We start from the raw sequence: 19640 nt of genomic DNA on the forward strand, positions 1-19640 counted from the left end.
CTCTCTCTCTCTCTCTCTCTCTCTCTCCCCATCCTCTCTCTCTCTCTCTCTCTCCATTCTCTCTCTCTCTCTCTCTCTCTCTCTCTCTCTCTCTCTCTCTCTCTCTCCTCTCTCTCTCTCTCTCCTCCCCATCCTCTCTCTCTCTCTCTCTCTCTCTCTCTCTCTCTCCATCCTCTCTCTCTCTCCATCCTCTCTCTCTCTCCCTCTCTCTCTCTCTCTCTCTCTCTCTCTCTCTCTCTCTCTCTACCTCGCCATCTCTCTCTCTCTCTCTCTCTCCCCACCCTCTCTCTCTCTCTCCATCCTCTCTCTCTCCATCCTCTCTCTCTCTCTCTCTCGCTGCTCTGTGTGGGATATGGGATATCTCTTTATCTCTCCTTCCTTTTCTATCACTGTCATTCCCTTTCTTTCTCTCTCTGCCTATGCTTATCTACCTCCCCCAGTGGTGGCCGTCCCACACGTCACTACACAGTCTTTCTGTCCGAGGACTCATCAGGCGACGAGCTGCAGCACGAAGACCACTCCATTGCCAGCTTCCCTGAGAACTTTCTCTTCTCTGCCCCCTTCGAATGGTCACCCCTGTACGCTGCACTTCTACCTATGATAATGCACTCACTTCATTGTGTAGTGCTTCTTTGATTGGCTTATCTCTGTCTGGCTCGATGCATGATTGGGCAGCTGATCCGCAACTCTTCCAATGTTTTTTCTTTGATTGTTTTCTGATTGGCTGAACACGATCTCTTTCTGCTGTCTGCATTATGTTTTGTGGTTCATCTCTCAAATGATTTTTGGCTCCATTGCCAGCACACATTAAAATCTGCTGCAATAATAGCTTATCCTGAAGCAAAACAAAGCAGGCCTCAGTCAGGCAAGTGTAGAGACAGCAAGTGTAGCGACAGCAAGTGTAGCAACAGCGTGTGTAGAGACAGATTGCTGTTCAAGCAGGCAGGAATACAGCATAATCCGTTTGCATCATATGATGTAGGATGTACAGTGCCTTGCGAAAGTATTCGGCCCCCTTGAACTTTGCGACCTTTTGCCACATTTCAGGCTTAATATCCAATAAATGTTGTTCCACTTCATGATTGTATCCCACTTGTTGTTGATTCTTCACCAAAAAATACAGTTTTATATCTTTATGTTTGAAGCCTGAAATGTGGCAAAAGGTCGCAAAGTTCAAGGGGGCCGAATACTTTCGCAAGGCACTGTATTTCTGCCTGCTTGAACGGCAGTAAGCTCAGGTACACATGAAAACATGACATGACCCTGAGAATCGATAGAACATTGCTCCGATATGCACAGAAATTATATAACATTCAAAATGGTTGAATCTTTCCTTTAATAATCGTATCTATGTGCTGGGACTGTAACAGTGTACCTGCTCACAGGGGTGGGTAACTCCAGTCCTCGGGGGTTTGATTGGTGTCACACTTTTTCTCCATCCCTAAACTGAAGATCATGATTGGTGTCACAGTTTTGCCTCCGTTAATCAATTAATCAGGCCCCAGAGGACTGGAATTGCCCACCCCTGTCAACAGTTTACTGTACTGAATGTGACAATATTAATTATGTGCAACTGTGCGTGCAGCCTTGCACACATGCATGTAACTAATTAAATAATTTGTCCGACAGGCCGCCTCCTTACCGCTCCCTGAAAGAGGCGGAGGAGGGGGAGGAGCCCATCAGCGGCCCCTCCTACACAGCCCCGCCCAGCCCAGTGATGGAGAAGTTTGCTGATATCAACCTGCTGGGGAACATGTTCAGCTGCTTGGACGAGCCTGAGGGACAGCAACTCAGCCTGGCCAAGAGCCTGGAGGACCTCCGCACACCCAAAGACCCCCAGGAGCAGCAGAAATTAATCTACCAGGTACCAGAGGACACGTGGGACAGGGTGGCTACAGACCTGGATCAAAAATGGATTTCAGGGGTCTGAAACTCCCCGTTTGCATGCCAAAAACAGCCCACGAGCCGGTTCAAAAAATTGTTAGACTTCTGTGGTCCATTATCTATACTCATGTTACATTATATAGCATTTGATAGTACAGGTTATCAGCTGTTTTATTCTCTTGTTTCTTTCCCCTGTAGCGGATGGACCTGAGTGGCACCCTTCCAGGCCTCAAGCACTCCAACCCCTACAACAAGATGTGGAGCATGCATGGGCAGGATGATATGGCCATGTCTGGCCGGGTGTCTCCGAATTGGGACCGACCCCTGTCCGTGCCCCCCCCTGACCTGGAAGAGCTGCGGCCCCCTAGCCGAGAGAGCTTCGGTCCCGGGGTCCTCGAGCGGCCGGATCTCTTCACCACCCCCAGCCAAGGGGAGTGCATCACCATCCCCCGCCCCCAGGGGAGGAAAACCCCAGAGCCAGGTAAGGTCTTGGGTCCGCCACCAGTGCCCCAGCCCCGGACCAAGCCGGGGGTAGTGGGGGATGGTGGGACCACTACAGCAGGGGGGCAGGAGTTCCGGCAGGCCCTTGGGATGGGGGGTGACCTGATGCTGCAGCCCACCAAGATGGACTTCAATGACGGGGAGGATGTGGACCTGCTCAGCCTCCTGGACCCCCTGAACAACCCGGCCCAGACCACCACCACCCCAGCCTTGGCAGGGGAAGGAGCAGACTCACGGTCCTGTGCCGAACCTCCAACCTCCAGGCCTGTTCTCCCGCCACGTCCCTACCCTCAGAGCCTGCCCCCCTTCCACCAACACATGCCCCTGAACCCCTTCACCCCGCCCCTCGGCTACTCCACCCACAGACACTACTCGCCCACCGTAGCGGGGAATCCCTTTGGCGGCCGTGCCTACGGGCCTCCCGCCTCCACCTATTTCCACGCCTCCCCCCATGGTCACCCTCCTCACCCTCTTTCTACAATGCTGGGGCTCTACAGACTGTCCTCCCCCGTGGGGTCTACCCTCCCTCCTGGTATGGGATCCATGCGGTCTGCCTTCCCCAATCATGGCGGTCCTCCCCCTACCTCCTCAGGCAGCCACCATGCTCTCTCTAACCTGTTGGACTCCCCCTCGGTCCCCACCCCTAGCCTCGCCACTAGGGTACTGCCAAAGCCTCCCAACACTGCAGAGGACTCCAACGAGACTCAGGATCCCTTTGGGGACCTACTGGCCATGGCTAAGCCGGCCGCTGCACCACCTAAAAAGAAGGTGGAGGGCCTTCGGGGGAAATGGGAGACTTTTGACTAACCCCCCTTTCCTTACTTTCCACGTGTGGGCGTTGTCTTATTCACCTCTTCCCTGCACCAGCTTATGCTGCTGACCAATGAGTAACAGAGTCTGTGTGTCAGGCGACCAATCAAGAGGCTAGGTTCCAAGCTGTCCCCTCTCCCCCGTCTCCCCCTCTGCTAAATGTCGGGGTTCACACCTCACTCTTTCTCTCTCCCCCTCCTCTCTCCGTCTCTCTCTGTCTCTATGTTTCTCTCTCTCTCCGTCTCTCTCTGTCTCTGTTTCTCTCTCTCTCTCCCTCTCTCCCCCTCCTCTCTCCATCTCTCTCTGTCTCTCTCTCTCCTCTCTCTCTCATTCTCTGTCTGTCTCTCTCTCTCATTCTCTCTCCCTCTCTATGTTTCTCTCTCTCTGTCTCTCTCTCTCTCTCCCTCCTCTCTCCCTCTCTCTCTATGTCTCTGTTTCTCTTTCTCTCTCTCCGTCTCTCTCTGTCTCTCCCTCTCTCTGTCTCCCTCTTTCTCTGTCTCTCTCTCTCCCCCTCCTCTCTCCCTCTCTCTCTGTCTGTTTCTCTCTCTCTCTCCGTCTCTGTCTCTCCCTCTCTCTCTATGTCTCTCCCTCTCTCTCTGTCTGTCTCTCTCCCTGTCTCTCTCTCCCCCTCCTCTCTCCCTCTCTCTATGTTTCTCTCTCTCTCTCTCCCCCTCCTCTCTCTCTCCTCTCTCTCTCTCATCTCTCTCTCCTCTCTCTCTATGTCTCTCTCTCCCCTCTCTCTCCTCTCTCTCGTCCTTCAGTCTGGAATGGGACTCTCAACCTGGCCTTGCTTCTTTCAGTACGCTGTATATGCCAACCATGCACAGCCCATGCTAGCACGCTCTTGCACAGTATCCCTTGGTGTTAGCTGTGTGTGTTCAATGCCTTCACTTAGACGTTAGCTTAGCTCAAACTGGAAGGCGTGTGGCCTCTAAAACACATCTTGACTCTATCCTGGGACCCGGCACCAAAAGGCCATCATGTCTCAGAAACTGTCAGAGCCGTGTCTGTTGCTACGATGGTAATGCTAATCATTAGAGTAGCTAGTAGTTTGTGGATTTCCCAGCTTAGCAGTGTTCTAGTCCGATCTGTGGCACATCACTAACATGCAGTCCGTCCACCCTCAATGTGTTCAGCGGCGTCATGTTTGTAGAGGAAACTCTCGAATTATACATGATTTTGTTTGCCTGGACTAACTAATGGACCGTTGTCATTGACTGAAGCAAATCCACCAGAACATTTTGACTGAACGGGGTTGTTTGTGGACCTTGGTTTACGTTATGCCGGTTACAGCAATCTTTCAGGTGAAACTTTTGCTAATTCATTTGTCAAACTTTAAGATGCCATGATTGTAAATTCCTATGTAGTAGGAGAGGACGATAGAACAACCATGTTGCACCAATCATGTTTGCTATTTAAACTCATCCCATGTATTCCCTAACCCTTTGTTGATTTTGGCCTTATTCTAAGTGTTATCATGTTTTCTGTGTCTGAGGACAGTGATCATCTACTACTGAGTCACTGGCTGCTTGCTCAGTGTGCTGCTACTATGTGTGCAAGAGTGTAAAGTATGTACTGACAAAATGGCTACCGTTGTCAGTTGCGATTGCAACGGATTGCCAGTGCGCTTCCGTTTGGATCCGAAATGACTCAAATCAGGACCTAGACCAAGAACTAAGACGACACTAGTCTGTGACACTATAGGACGTTTGTCCCGACAACTGCTACAAATAAACCCCCACCGCCTTGTGGGTAATCACATTCATGGAGTCATTGGGCCTAACATTTGGGAGAACTCCTACATGCTAATGCTAAAGGCTAACAGTGTGGTGGAAGATACAGTAAGGCTGTGGAGCAAAATCATGTCAAATGATGTCTGTGGAAAATTTAATTGGAACACATCTTGGTCCTTGCTTTGTATGTAGAGGGAACAAAATAGAATGTACAGTGTATGATTGATTAAAGAGATATCAAGTACTGTGTCGGCTAATACTAGAAACATTAAGTCAAGTTTCATCTTTTGGAACTCCTCAGAGTTAGCGCTTTTCTCCTCTCTGGTCACAACAGCTTATGGAGAACGGGACTAATGAGTTAGCAAGAACTTCAGTGACATTTAAGTCTTCCTTAGTCCATCCTGAAATGGTTTGCAAAATATTTCCCCCAGTTTTAGACGATGATTCACCAATACTACAATATGCATTTATAATATGGACCTTTTTAATTGATTTTGTCAAAAAGGTTTGCAAAATAAAGCCAAAATACAGACTTTTCTCTGAAGCACGGTGTTAGTGACGTTGATTAGCTAGTCATACATTACTCAAGTTAGCGATAACTAATTCACAAGTGATTAGTGATTAGCTGTCAATATTTAACTGGCTCTATCTAGACATCCCTAAGTATTCATTGTGTTCATAAGAAACCTTGATTTTACCAGAGCCTACAATCATTAGTACTGCACTCACCCCTAGTATTCATTGTGTTCATAAGAAACCTTGATTTTACCAGAGCCTCACCCCTAATCATTAGTACTGCCTACAATCATTAGTACTGCACCCTAGTATTCATTGTGTTCATAAGAAACCTTGATTTTACCAGAGCCTACAATCATTAGTACTGCACTCACCCCTAGTATTCATTGTGTTCATAAGAAACCTTGATTTTACCAGAGCCTACAATCATTAGTACTGCACTCACCCCTAGTATTCATTGTGTTCATAAGAAACCTTGACCAGAGCCTCCCTAGTATTCTTGTGTTCATAAGAAACCTTGAGTATTCATTGTGTTCATAAGAAACCTTGATTTTACCAGAGCCTACAATCATTAGTACTGCACTCACCCCTAGTATTCATTGTGTTCATAAGAAACCTTGATTTTACCAGAGCCTACAATCATTAGTACTGCACTCACCCCTAGTATTCATTGTGTTCATAAGAAACCTTGATTTTACCAGAGCCTACAATCATTAGTACTGCACTCACCCCTAGTATTCATTGTGTTCATAAGAAACCTTGATTTTATTCATTGTGTTCAGAGCCTACAATCATTAGTACTGCACTCACCCCTAGTATTCATTGTGTTCATAAGAAACCTATTTTACCAGAGCCTACAATCATTAGTACTGTTAGTATTCATTGTGTTCAAAGAAACCTTGATTTTACCAGAGCCTACAATCATTAGTACTGCACTCACCCCTAGTATTCATTGTGTTCATAAGAAACCTTGATTTTACCAGAGCCTACAATCATTAGTACTGCACTCACCCCTAGTATTCATTGAATAATAATCATACATGGGATTTATATATCGCTTTTCAAGGAACCCTATGGTTTGTATGCACCTTTCTTAGGGGCTGTGGTAACTTTTGATCGACTATACATTTGAAGTGTGGTTTAAGAATCCGAGCAATGCAAATTAGATTTCACTCTAACACTTTGGTCAAGACAGCAGCACAGTATTTATTGAATGAGTGAACATTCAGTGACAACAGTCTTTGCCTTACCGTCAAGGATACTCCATTATGTTTTAATCCATATCTACGTTGGGCAAAAGTCCTTGGTGTGTCTATTTATTGCTGATGTAGATGGTGTCCATACCTCCACACCCCCTCCCCCTCTACATCCCCTGTATCTTCCCTCTACATCCCCTGTATCTTCCCTCTACATCCCCTGTCCACATCCCCTGTATCTTCCCTCTACATCCCCTGTATCTTCCCTCTACATCCCCTGTATCTTCCCTCTACATCCCCTGTATCTTCCCTCTACATCCCCTGTATCTTCCCTCTACATCCCCCTCTACATCCCCTGTATCTTCCCTCTACATCCCCCTCTACATCCCCTGTATCTTCCCTCTACATCCCCTGTCCGCATCCCCTGTATCTTCCCTCTACATCCCCCTCTACATCCCCTGTATCTTCCCTCTACATCCCCTGTCCACATCCCCTGTATCTTCCCTCCACATCCCCTGTATCTTCCCTCTACATCCCCTGTATCTTCCCTCTACATCCCCTGTCCACATCCCCTGTATCTTCCCTCTACATCCCCTGTCCCCTCTGCATCCCCTGTATCTTCCCTCCACATCCCCTGTATCTTCCCTCCACATCCCCTGTATCTTCCCTCTACATCCCCTGTCCACATCCCCTGTATCTTCCCTCTACATCCCCCTCTACATCCCCTGTATCTTCCCTCTACATCCCCTGTCCACATCCCCTGTATCTTCCCTCTACATCCCCTGTATCATCCCTCTACATCCCCCTCTACATCCCCTGTATCTTCCCTCTACATCCCCTGTATCTTCCCTCTACATCCCCTGTCCGCATCCCCTGTATCTTCCCTCCACATCCCCTGTATCTTCCCTCCACATCCCCTGTATCTTCCCTCCACATCCCCTGTCCACATCCCCTGTATCTTCCCTCTACATCCCCTGTATCTTCCCTCTACATCCCCTGTCCACATCCCCTGTATCTTCCCTCTACATCCCCTGTATCATCCCTCTACATCCCCCTCTACATCCCCTGTATCTTCCCTCTACATCCCCTGTCCACATCCCCTGTATCTTCCCTCTACATCCCCTGTATCTTCCCTCCACATCCCCTGTATCTTCCCTCTACATCCCCCTCTACATCCCCTGTATCTTCCCTCTACATCCCCTGTATCTTCCCTCTACATTCCCTGTCCACATCCCCTGTATCTTCCCTCCACATCCCCTGTATCTTCCCTCCACATCCCCTTCATATCCCCTCCACATCTCCTCCATATCCCCTCCACATCTCCTCCATATCCCTCCACATCCTCCATATCCCCTCCACATCCCCTCCATATCCCCTCCACATCCCCTCCATATCCCCTCCATATCCCTCCACATCCCCTCCATATCCCCTCCACATCCCTCCATATCCCCTCCACATCCCAACTGTCATATCCCCTCCATATCCCCTCCACCTCTTCTTCCCTCCACATCCCTTCCACATCCCTCCATATCCCCTCCATATCCCTTCCACATCCCCTCCATATCCCTCCATATCCCTTCCATTTCCCCTCCATATCCCTTCCACCCTCCCCTCCATATCCCTTCCATATCCCCTCCACCTCTTCTTCCCTCCACAACCCCTCCCTCCCTCCTCCACCCCACCTTCACCCCACATCCCATTCCCTCCACCTTCCCTTCCCTCCACATCCCCTCCACATCCCCTCCACCTCCCTCCACATCCCCTCCACCTCCCCTCCACATCCCTCCACCTCCCTCCACATCCCCTCCACATCCCCTCCACCTCCCCTCCACATCCCTCCACCTCCCTCCACATCCCCTCCACCTCCCCTCCACCTTCCCTCCACATCCCCTCCACATCCCCTCCACATCCCCTCCACCTTCCCTCCACATCCCCTCCACCTTCCCTCCACATCCCCTCCACATCCCTCCACATCCACATCCCCTCCACCTCCCCTCCACCTTCCCTTCCCTCCACATCCCCTCCACATCCCCTCCACATCCCCTCCACCTCCCCTCCACCTTCCCTTCCCTCCACATCCCCTCCACATCCCCTCCACCTTCCCTTCCCTCCACATCCCCTCCACCTTCCCCACCTTCCTTCCCTCCACATCCCCTCCACATCCCCTCCACCTTCCCTTCCCTCCACATCCCCTCCACCTCCCCTCCACCTCCCCTCCACCTTCCCTTCCCTCCACATCCCCTCCACATCCCCTCCACATCCCCTCCACCTTCCCTCCACATCCCCTCCACATCCCCTCCACCTTCCCTCCACATCCCCTCCACCTCCCTCCACATCCCCTCCACCTCCCTCCACCTTCCCTCCACATCCCCTCCACATCCCCTCCACATCCCCTCCACATCCCCTCCACCTCCCCTCCACATCCCTCCCATCCCCTCCACATCCCCTCCACCTTCCCTCCACATCCCCTCCACCTTCCCTCCACATCCCCTCCACATCCCCTCCACATCCCCTCCACCTCCCCTCCACATCCCCTCCACCTCCCCTCCACCTTCCCTTCCCTCCACATCCCCTCCACATCCCCTCCACATCCCCTCCACCTCCCCTCCACCTTCCCTTCCCTCCACATCCCTCCACATCCCCTCCACCTTCCCTTCCCTCCACATCCCCTCCACATCCCCTCCACCTTCCCTTCCCTCCACATCCCCTCCACATCCCCTCCACCTTCCCTTCCCTCCACATCCCCTCCACATCCCCTCCACCTTCCTTCCCTCCACATCCTCTCCACCTCCCCTCCACATCCCCTCCACCTTCCCTTCCCTCCCACATCCCCTCCACCTCCCCTCTCCACATCCCCTCCACATCCCCTCCACCTTCCCTTCCCTCCACATCCCCTCCACATCCCCTCCACCTCCCCTCCACATCCCCTCCACCTTCCCTTCCCTCCACATCCCCTCCACCTCCTTTTTAGTTGTTTTCTGTTTGTTTTTCTCGTTTGTATATCTCTCACGATTATAAAGAACACAGTCACACAATCACTGCCTGGCTTCTTTTTATTCCCTTCTTTAGCTGGTTGTTGAACTGATTCTCTTATTGTCTAGCCATGTTTCTGTCTGTCACTCTCATTGGATCTGCAGTGTGATCTGCTTATTGACCACCCTATTCCCTGAAGTCAAAGACTGGAACTATTGTGTCTTCTGAAGACCCTTAGTAGTGTTTTTTTGGACCTTGTGTGTTAATAAATTGGGTTCTAAGAAAGATCAATTACTTTCTCAGGATGTTTGTTTACAGTGTTTTTGGGGGGGCAGATTCTTTTAGCATGTTGACCATTTATATTCAGAACTTATGAGCTGCAACACACAGATATAAAGGTAAGGTATTTCCCTCACAAATCAGAACCAGCCGTTGTTCCTCAAAGCTGGGCTCAGCTGCACTAGGCTAATGCTAACAAACTCCAAAAGCTCCTATAAATTGAAGGGACACTCGAGCAACTAGAGGTACAGTATCCATCGCCTTATAATTGAAAGGTGTTGACTCAGTTTTCTCAGTGTTTTTATTATAAGAATCTCCCGACATTTTTTTTTTAACACATATTTACAGTTCAAAAACAACAAGGTTGTGTTTGTGTAGAATCCTCTATACAGTGCGGTCTTTATTGCATATTTTTTAACTCTTGCTTTCTATGCAAAACCTTGTATCAACATAAGAAATGTCCAGCGTCACTGAAAGTAGAATGTGAAGACAGTGGAAACTAATGCAGATCTCGAACAACCCAGCAAAGAACTACTGTCAAACCATTTCTGACATCATTTACAACAATAAGAGACAAAAGTTTAGATTTTCTTCAGTATATAAAAGAACTAGGATAAAAGTACAGCAGTGTTTTCTCAGTATATAGTTCATATTTGTATCACATTACTTTTCGCTAAAGATTTGATGGAACCCATTCCTCTTATTCTTCAGTTGGGTCTTGCTGTGACTTGATGTTTGCATTAAGAAACAGTGAAGCGCTTCACTTTTAAGGAAACATTTTTTGTACAATACAGTCAAAGTCCAAGTATAACAAGATGTTTGAGAATGTGACAAGAAGATAAAGGCATAGTGACACTTTGCCTTACTTTCGTTGTTTCCAGTCACATACTTACAGTACCCCAGCTTTTGGTGAGATTGACATCTTCAAATAAGGACAGTTGAATATACTCAGGCTTTAACACACATATCTGCATGGTCAGTTTGTTTAGACTTCTATCCTGTTGCTTCATCACTAATCTAGCTGCTCAGAAGCCCCGTTGTGTTATCCTCCATTTGAAAACGGAAGTGAGCATGCCGCGTTAAATCTAACACAAAATGAGTGGAAGAACATCCTTTGTGCACGTGAACATGCTTAATGTCAACTTAAAATCAAACACAATATCTAACACGTTTGAACGACCAAAAATATACAAACTATAGCCTTCTTCACACAAAAAGAAAATCAGTCATTCCAATTTCGGAAGGGGTAGGGATTGTGGAGTCCGACAGAGAGCGAGGTCTCACAAGGATTAATTCATTCTCCAAAATGCCAGTTCTAGAACTGTGTAACCTTGAGTGTGTAGTGGTACCACAATTCCACATATTGTGACCATGGAGGATAAATTAGTCTTATGAGCAGAGTTCCTGGGGTGGAAGAGACAGACATGTCTTCAACAGGCAGTACATTGTCTGTCGGGTAGATTTTTTTCTAGTGGTGACTAAAGTGGCTTTGTAATGAAAACCAACCCGTTGATTACAATTGCTTTTGGCCCATAGGCTGCTTAAACGGTGCAGAACCATTGAACTTTTAGTTGTAAAAGTTGTAAAATACTGAACCCCCCCTTTAAGATTGTTGCCCTACCATTCACCAAGAATTGCAAGACTCTAGTAAGGGTGTGGGTAGGTGGTGCCCCCTGTTTATGTATTTCTTAAAAAAGAAAAGTCCATCCATCTTCCCAATGCTCACTCCTCGAGCATATGCCTCCTCTCCGTCTGTGGGAGACGAGCGGTTGTCCTTTGGTCCTTGGGCTCCCCCAACCAGGATGCTCCAACTGTCAGTTCTCTACCAACCAACCCCCACTGCCCACCCCCACTCCTCCAACTGTCAGTTCTCTACCAACCAACCCCCACTGCCCACCTCCACTCCTCCAACTGTCAGTTCTCTACCAACCAACCCCCACTGCCCACCTCCACTCCTCCAACTGTCAGTTCTCTACCAACCAACCCCCACTGCCCACCTCCACTCCTCCAACTGTCAGTTCTCTACCAACCAACCCCACTACCCACCTCCACTCCTCCAACTGTCAGTTCTCTACCAACCAACCCCCACTGCCCACCTCCACTCCTCCAACTGTCAGTTCTCTACCAATCAACCCCACTGCCCACCTCCACTCCTCCAACTGTCAGTTCTCTACCAACCAACCCCCACTGCCCACCTCCACTCCTCCAACTGTCAGTTCTCTACCAACCAACCCCACTGCCCACCTCCACTCCTCCAACTGTCAGTTCTCTACCAACCAACCCATACTGCCCACCTCCACTCCTCCAACTGTCAGTTCTCTACCAACCAACCCCCACTGCCCACCTCCACTCCTCCAACTGTCAGTTCTCTACCAACCAACCCCACTACCCACCTCCACTCCTCCAACTGTCAGTTCTCTACCAACCAACCCCACTACCCACCCCCACTCCTCCAACTGTCAGTTCTCTACCAACCAACCCCCACTACCCACCTCCACTCCTCCAACTGTCAGTTCTCTACCAACCAACCCCCACTGCCCACCTCCACTCCTCCAACTGTCAGTTCTCTACCAACCAACCCCACTGCCCACCTCCACTCCTCCAACTGTCAGTTCTCTACCAACCAACCCATACTGCCCACCTCCACTCCTCCAACTGTCAGTTCTCTACCAACCAACCCCCACTGCCCACCTCCACTCCTCCAACTGTCAGTTCTCTACCAACCAACCCCCACTACCCACCTCCACTCCTCCAACTGTCAGTTCTCTACCAACCAACCCCACTGCCCACCTCCACTCCTCCAACTGTCAGTTCTCTACCAACCAACCCCACTGCCCACCTCCACTCCTCCAACTGTCAGTTCTCTACCAACCAACCCCCACTGCCCACCTCCACTCCTCCAACTGTCAGTTCTCTACCAACCAACCCCCACTGCCCACCTCCACTCCTCCAACTGTCAGTTCTCTACCAATCAACCCCCACTGCCCACCTCCACTCCTCCAACTGTCAGTTCTCTACCAACCAACCCCCACTGCCCACCTCCACTCCTCCAACTGTCAGTTCTCTACCAACCAACCCCCACTGCCCACCTCCACTCCTCCAACTGTCAGTTCTCTACCAACCAACCCATACTGCCCACCTCCACTCCTCCAACTGTCAGTTCTCTACCAACCAACCCCCACTGCCCACCTCCACTCCTCCAACTGTCAGTTCTCTACCAACCAACCCCCACTACCCACCTCCACTCCTCCAACTGTCAGTTCTCTACCAACCAACCCCACTGCCCACCCCCACTCCTCCAACTGTCAGTTCTCTACCAACCAACCCCCACTACCCACCTCCACTCCTCCAACTGTCAGTTCTCTACCAACCAACCCCCACTGCCCACCTCCACTCCTCCAACTGTCAGTTCTCTACCAACCAACCCCCACTGCCCACCTCCACTCCTCCAACTGTCAGTTCTCTACCAACCAACCCATACTGCCCACCTCCACTCCTCCAACTGTCAGTTTCTACCAACCAACCCCACTGCCCACCTCCACTCCTCCAACTGTCAGTTCTCTACCAACCAACCCCCACTACCCACCTCCACTCCTCCAACTGTCAGTTCTCTACCAACCAACCCCACTGCCCACCTCCACTCCTCCAACTGTCAGTTCTCTACCAACCAACCCCCACTGCCCACCTCCACTCCTCCAACTGTCAGTTCTCTACCAACCAACCCCACTGCCCACCTCCACTCCTCCAACTGTCAGTTCTCTACCAACCAACCCCCACTGCCCACCTCCACTCCTCCAACTGTCAGTTCTCTACCAACCAACCCCCACTGCCCACCCCCACTCCTCCAACTGTCAGTTCTCTACCAACCTACCCCACTGCCCACCTCCACTCCTCCAACTGTCAGTTCTCTACCAACCTACCCCCACTGCCCACCTCCACTCCTCCAACTGTCAGTTCTCTACCAACCAACCCCCACTGCCCACCTCCACTCCTCCAACTGTCAGTTCTCTACCAACCAACCCCACTGCCCACCTCCACTCCTCCAACTGTCAGTTCTCTACCAACCAACCCCCACTGCCCACCTCCACTCCTCCAACTGTCAGTTCTCTACCAACCAACCCCACTGCCCACCTCCACTCCTCCAACTGTCAGTTCTCTACCAACCAACCCCACTGCCCACCTCCACTCCTCCAACTGTCAGTTCTCTACCAACCAACTCCCACTGCCCACCTCCACTCCTCCAACTGTCAGTTCTCTACCAACCAACCCCCACTGCCCACCTCCACTCCTCCAACTGTCAGTTCTCTACCAACCAACCCCACTGCCCACCTCCACTCCTCCAACTGTCAGTTCTTTACCAACCTACCCCCACTGCCCACCTCCACTCCTCCAACTGTCAGTTCTTTACCAACCTACCCCCACTGCCCACCCCCACTCCTCCAACTGTCAGTTCTCTACCAACCAACCCCCACTGCCCACCCCCACTCCTCCAACTGTCAGTTCTCTACCAACCAACCCCCACTGCTCACCCCCACTGTCAGTTCTCTACCAACTAGCCCCCACTGCCCACTCCCACTCCTCCAACTGTCAGTTCTCTGCCAACCCTCACTCCTTTAACCTCCATTCCCTCCCCAAGATCCTCAAAACCACTCACACATTAGATCAGTCCATCAAAACACAATTACACGGCACCACTGGGTCAGTAACATGCCCATCCGTCCAGCAGGGGGCAGCAGATCTTCTCTTCTCCCCCTGTATCTCCTTCCAGCCAGCTAGACTGACTATACAGAGTCTATTGTCTCAAGTGAGTCTCGCGCACCTGCCAGCAGTGCGGTGCTCTCAGATCTGCTTTTGCAGCTTTTTGTGTTACGCTGCATAGCAACATGTTCCGAGCACAGTTCTCGGATCAGCTTTTATGACTCGATCAGATGAGCCGCTCCTCTGGGGGAACCTTGAGCATGCTGTCCATCTCCAGACGCGCCCCGGCCACCTCCTGAGTGCTGGGGCTGTAGGCGCCCTCTGACTGGCGTTTCTTGCGGGCGGTGAGCACCATGAAGGTGATGCCAATGACAGCCAGCAGGACACAGAGGCACACCAGGGGGATGGCTATCACCAGCCACGGCACCCTCTCTTTCTGGGGCTGTTTCTGCAAGGCGGGAAAACAATCAAGGAACCAAGGGAGAAATGTCAGTGATGAGTAAATGACTGTGGCTAATTCTAAAATGACTTAATGCAAAACATTTTTATTACACGTCATAATAATTTTAAAGAATAAACCATTATAAATACCATAAAACATTTATAAATGTTATTAAGGCTCATGCATTGTAAAGATTACATACTTATAAATACTTACTAATCAGTAAATAATTTATTATAGATGATGAATGCAAATTACTTCGAGGAGAAGGAGAATGAAGAAGTCAAGAGTTTCTTACGCTTGTATCGCAGAACAGACCGCTGTAGCCAGGCAGGCAAACACACCAGAACCTGTTGACTCGATCGATACACGATCCACCATTCTGACAGGGGTTCGACTCACACTCATCTATCTCCGTTTCACACCTGAGGAGAATAACACAGTAAGGATATTTAAAGTCTAGACCAGAGCAAGCATCATGTGAGATATACAGTACCAGTCAAAAGTTTGGACACACCTACTCATTCAAGAGTTTTTCTTTATTTGTACTATTTTCTACATTGTAGAATAATAGTGAAGACATCAAAACTGAAATAACACATGGAATCACGTAGTAACCAAAAAAGTGTTAAACAAATCAAAATATATTTTATATCTGAGATTCTTCAAAGTAGCCACCCTTTGCCTTGATGACAGCTTTGCACTCTCTTGGCATTCTCTCAACCAGCTTCACCTGGAATGCTTTTTCAACAGTCTTGAAGGAGTTCCCACATACGCTGAGCACTTGTTGACTGCTTTTCCTTCACTCTGTGGTCCAACTCAGCCCAAACCATCTGAATTGGGTTGAGGTCGGGTGATTGTGGAGGCCAGGTCATCTGATGCAGCACTCCTTCTTGGTCAAATAGGCCTTACACCACCTGGAGGTGTGTTGGGTCATTGTCCTGTTGAAAACAAGTGATAGTCCCACTAAGCGCAAACTAGATGGGATGGCGTAATGCTGCGGTTGCCATGCTGGTTAAGTGTGCTTTGAATTCTAAATAAATCAGTGACAGTGTCACTACCAAAGCTCCACCACACCTCCTCCTCCATGCTTAACGGTGGGAACCACACATGCGGAGATCATCTGTTCATCTACTCTGCGTCTCACAAAGACACGGTGGTTGGAACCAAAAATCTCACATTTGGACTCATCAGACCAAAGGACAGATTTACACCGGTCTAATGTCCATTGCTCATGTTTTTTGGCCCAAGCAAGTCTCTAATTCTTACTGGTGTCCTTTAGTAGTGGTTTCTTTTGCAACAATTTGACCATGAAGGCCTGATTCATACAGTCTCCTCTGAACAGTTAATGTTGAGATGTGTCTGTTACTTGAACTCTGTGAAGCATTTATTTGGGGTGCAATCAGAGGTGAAGTTAACTCTAATGAACTTATCCTCTGAGGCAGAGGTAACTGTGGATCTGTCTTTCTTGTGGCGGTCCTCATGAGAGCCAGTTTCATCATAGCGCTTGATACTTTTTGCGACTGAACTTGAAGAAACTTGAAATGTTCTGGATCGGAGTACTGATGGACTGTCGTTTCTCTTTGCTTATTTGAGCTGTTCTTGCCATAATATGGACTTAGTCTTTTACCAAATAGGGTTATATTCTGTATACCACACCTACCTTGTCACAATACAACTGATTGGCTCAAACACATGAAGAAGGAAAGAAATTCCACAAATTAACAAGGCACACTTGTTAATTGAAATGCATTCCAGGTGACTACCTCATGAAGCTGGTTGAAAGAATGCCAAGAGTGTGCAAAGTGGTCATCAAGGGAAAGAGTGGCTACTTTGAAGAATCTTAAATGTAAAATATATTTGGATTTGACAGGCTCAAAATGGCCAGAAACAAAGAACTTTGTTCTGAAACTCGTCAGTCTATTCAAGTTCTGAGAAATGAAGGCTATTCCATGCAAAAAATTGCCAAGAAACTGAAGATCTCGTACAGCGCTGTGTACTACTCCCTTCACAGAACAGCGCAAATGGGCTCTAACCAGAATAGACAGAGTGGGTGGCCCCGGTGCACAACTGAGCAAGAGGACTACTGAGCAAGAGGACTCAAAAGAGTTTCAGAAGAAAGCTCTTTGTTTCTTGCCATTTTGAACCTGTAATCGAACCCACAAATGCTGATGGCTCCAGATACTCAACTAGTCTACAGAAGGCCAGTTTTATTGCTTCTTTAATCTCCACAACAGTTTTCAGCTGCGCTAACATAATTGCAAAAGGGTTTCTAATGATTAATTAGCCTTTTAAAATTATAAACTTGGATTAGCTAACACAACGTGCCATTGGAACACAGGAGTGATGGTTGCTGATAATGGGCCTCTGTACGCCTATGGAGATATTCCATAAAAAAATCTGCCATTTACAACATTAACAATGTCTACACTGTATTTCTGATCAATTTGATGTTATTTTGATGGACCAAAAATGTGCTTTTCTTTCAAAAACAAGGACATTTCAAGTGACCCCAAACTTTTGAACGGTAGTGTATATATTCTGGTATCCATCCCTATCATCCCAAGCAGTTTGGGGTGGTACCCTGGAATGCCTGATTTGTTAACAGCTGTATTATGTTGTGCATGTCATCCATTTTTGTCCCACACTATTGAAAGGAGTTTGGGAACTTACCTCTCCCCTGCAAAACCGGGCACACAGGTACAATTGGCCCCCCACAGTCCGTCATGGCAGATCCCGTTTTCACACTGAACATCCTCTTCGCATGTCAGTGGGGGATAATTCCACCTGTTGGTGATGTACAGAATTACACCTTCACAATGGCGACTCAAAGCCTGTTTTATCTTCAAAACTATCCAATTTCCATAAATAGGTGTATAAATAAATATCAAAAGTATATAATCGTGCAACTTATATTTAGAATATCCCTTTGTCACTTTAATATATTTCTGTATTTGATCTGATAGTTTGAGAAACTCCATATAAACCTTGTGTAAAACACATATGTGCTAGCTAGATAAAAAATAATGTGAGAATCTGTTGTTCCACATGACAATGATCCCTGTCACTTACTGTGACACTAATTGGTTGGCGTTAACAGAAAGTCTACTCACTGGCAGAGTGGGCCGGTGTAGTCGTCTGTGCACTCGCAGGTGTAGCTGTTCACCCGGTCCATGCAGGAGCCCCCGTTCTCACAGCCATGTTCCTCACACTCATTCAGGTCCTCATCGCAAGAAACGCCCCCAAACCCCGGGTTGCACACGCACTCGAAACCTGCCAACTCATCCATGCAGGTGCCGTGGACGCAGGGCCCAGACGCACACTCGTCCGTGTCCACCTCGCAATTTTCTCCCTCCCAACCTGGCTTGCAAACACAGTCAAACTTGTTAAAGAGATCCTTGCACATGGCGCCGTTCTGACAGGGGTCCGAATGGCATACATCCTCACTCATACAGCCCATACGAATCTCCTCGTCGCTCTTTCTGTGGAAGTGGGCAGACTGTGGCGGGTGTAGGTCATCCACAAATGGCAGATAGACCCCGCTGACCCTTACGGCGCCCAGGCAGCCTGTGAAGCTCTCGGCGATAGCGACCTCCGCCCCTTCCTCGTTGAGGAAGTGCAGGGCACCTGCCTCCTCTGGGGTGCTGCTGGCATCAGTGATGCCATCCACGGTGATGACCCAGTGTGACGCCTCACTATCAGGGTCAGCCATGGAAATGCTCACCCGGTGCCATCCGCCGTCGGCCACGTGTCGCACACCGGAGAAGGTCAGCACCTCCACACTGTTTCCACCGTGGATCTCGACACGGATAGAGGAGTCCAGCAGTCCCACCAGTAGGAGCTCGGCCCCGTGGGAGGCACGGAGCAGCACGGCGTTCTCTGAGCGGGTACGGAGCTCCAGGTACACGTGGGTCAGAGACGAGCCCAAGGAACCCTCTGCACTGTACTGCACCGGGTTGTTCTCGAAGGTAGCGTTGGTCACACCTGAGGGTCAACAAGTGGGTAAGACTTCAGATAAAAACACCACTTTTTTGTTTTATTAAAGCTATCTAGTATGCATTTTGTGTGTGGGGATTTCTCTCATTCATGCAATGAATTTGTAAGTCGCTCTGGATAAGAGCGTCTGCTAAATGACTTAAATGTAAATGTAAATGTAAATGACAGCTATACACTAAAGTAAATTAAAATGGCAATGCTTTTGAAAGAAAGCAATGGTGAAGAAACACTAAGTAGTTTTGCAAGACTTGAGTGATTTTCTTCAAGCTGAGAATTAGTTTAATATTTCCTCACACTCATATCCATCAGTCAGGTCCACACAATGTCCACCATTGACACACGGGTCACTGACACACCACACGCGCGTCTCGCAGGTCTTCCCAGTGAAAGCCACAGGACAAGAACATGCAAAGCCATTCCACGTGATGGTGCAGTCTCCTCCGTTCTGGCATGGCTCCGGCTTCAGACCAAAAGAACATTCGGTGAACATTTAAACAACATTTAGTCAATTTTAGTCCAGTCACAAGTCACTGAGTTTGTCCTCATTCATTACTGACAATGTCCTTCTATTTCAAGATAATCAGAATTTTGATACAGTTGACATGTCACATT

General features: G+C 49.0%; 2 protein-coding genes across 6 annotated transcripts in view; one reads left to right on the forward strand and one right to left on the reverse strand.

The window, feature by feature from the left end:
* Nucleotides 1-5472, forward strand: part of dennd1a (DENN/MADD domain containing 1A) — a 215850-nt gene extending 210378 nt beyond the window's left edge. For 3 of the 5 annotated variants that reach the window (XM_065017252.1, XM_065017253.1, XM_065017254.1), the window contains 3 exons: nucleotides 441-578; nucleotides 1630-1864; nucleotides 2083-5472. In XM_065017252.1, coding sequence (XP_064873324.1) covers nucleotides 441-578; nucleotides 1630-1864; nucleotides 2083-3192 — 1483 coding nt within the window. In that variant the 3' untranslated portion in view covers nucleotides 3193-5472. The remainder of the gene's footprint in view (nucleotides 1-440; nucleotides 579-1629; nucleotides 1865-2082) is intronic. The other 2 variants (XM_065017255.1, XM_065017256.1) reach the window with 1 other exon arrangement.
* Nucleotides 5473-14462: 8990 nt separating this feature from the next.
* The window catches only part of crb2a (crumbs cell polarity complex component 2a), a 40096-nt gene continuing 34918 nt past the window's right edge, over nucleotides 14463-19640 (reverse strand). The window contains exons 9-13 of the mRNA XM_065017257.1: nucleotides 19323-19488; nucleotides 18146-19016; nucleotides 17706-17819; nucleotides 15331-15457; nucleotides 14463-15038 (exon numbers count right to left, since the gene is read on the reverse strand). Coding sequence (XP_064873329.1) covers nucleotides 14817-15038; nucleotides 15331-15457; nucleotides 17706-17819; nucleotides 18146-19016; nucleotides 19323-19488 — 1500 coding nt within the window. The 3' untranslated portion in view covers nucleotides 14463-14816. The remainder of the gene's footprint in view (nucleotides 15039-15330; nucleotides 15458-17705; nucleotides 17820-18145; nucleotides 19017-19322; nucleotides 19489-19640) is intronic.

The sequence above is a fragment of the Oncorhynchus nerka genome, linkage group LG4, assembly GCF_034236695.1.
Source record: "Oncorhynchus nerka isolate Pitt River linkage group LG4, Oner_Uvic_2.0, whole genome shotgun sequence".
In the NCBI taxonomy this organism is placed as follows: domain Eukaryota; kingdom Metazoa; phylum Chordata; class Actinopteri; order Salmoniformes; family Salmonidae; genus Oncorhynchus; species Oncorhynchus nerka.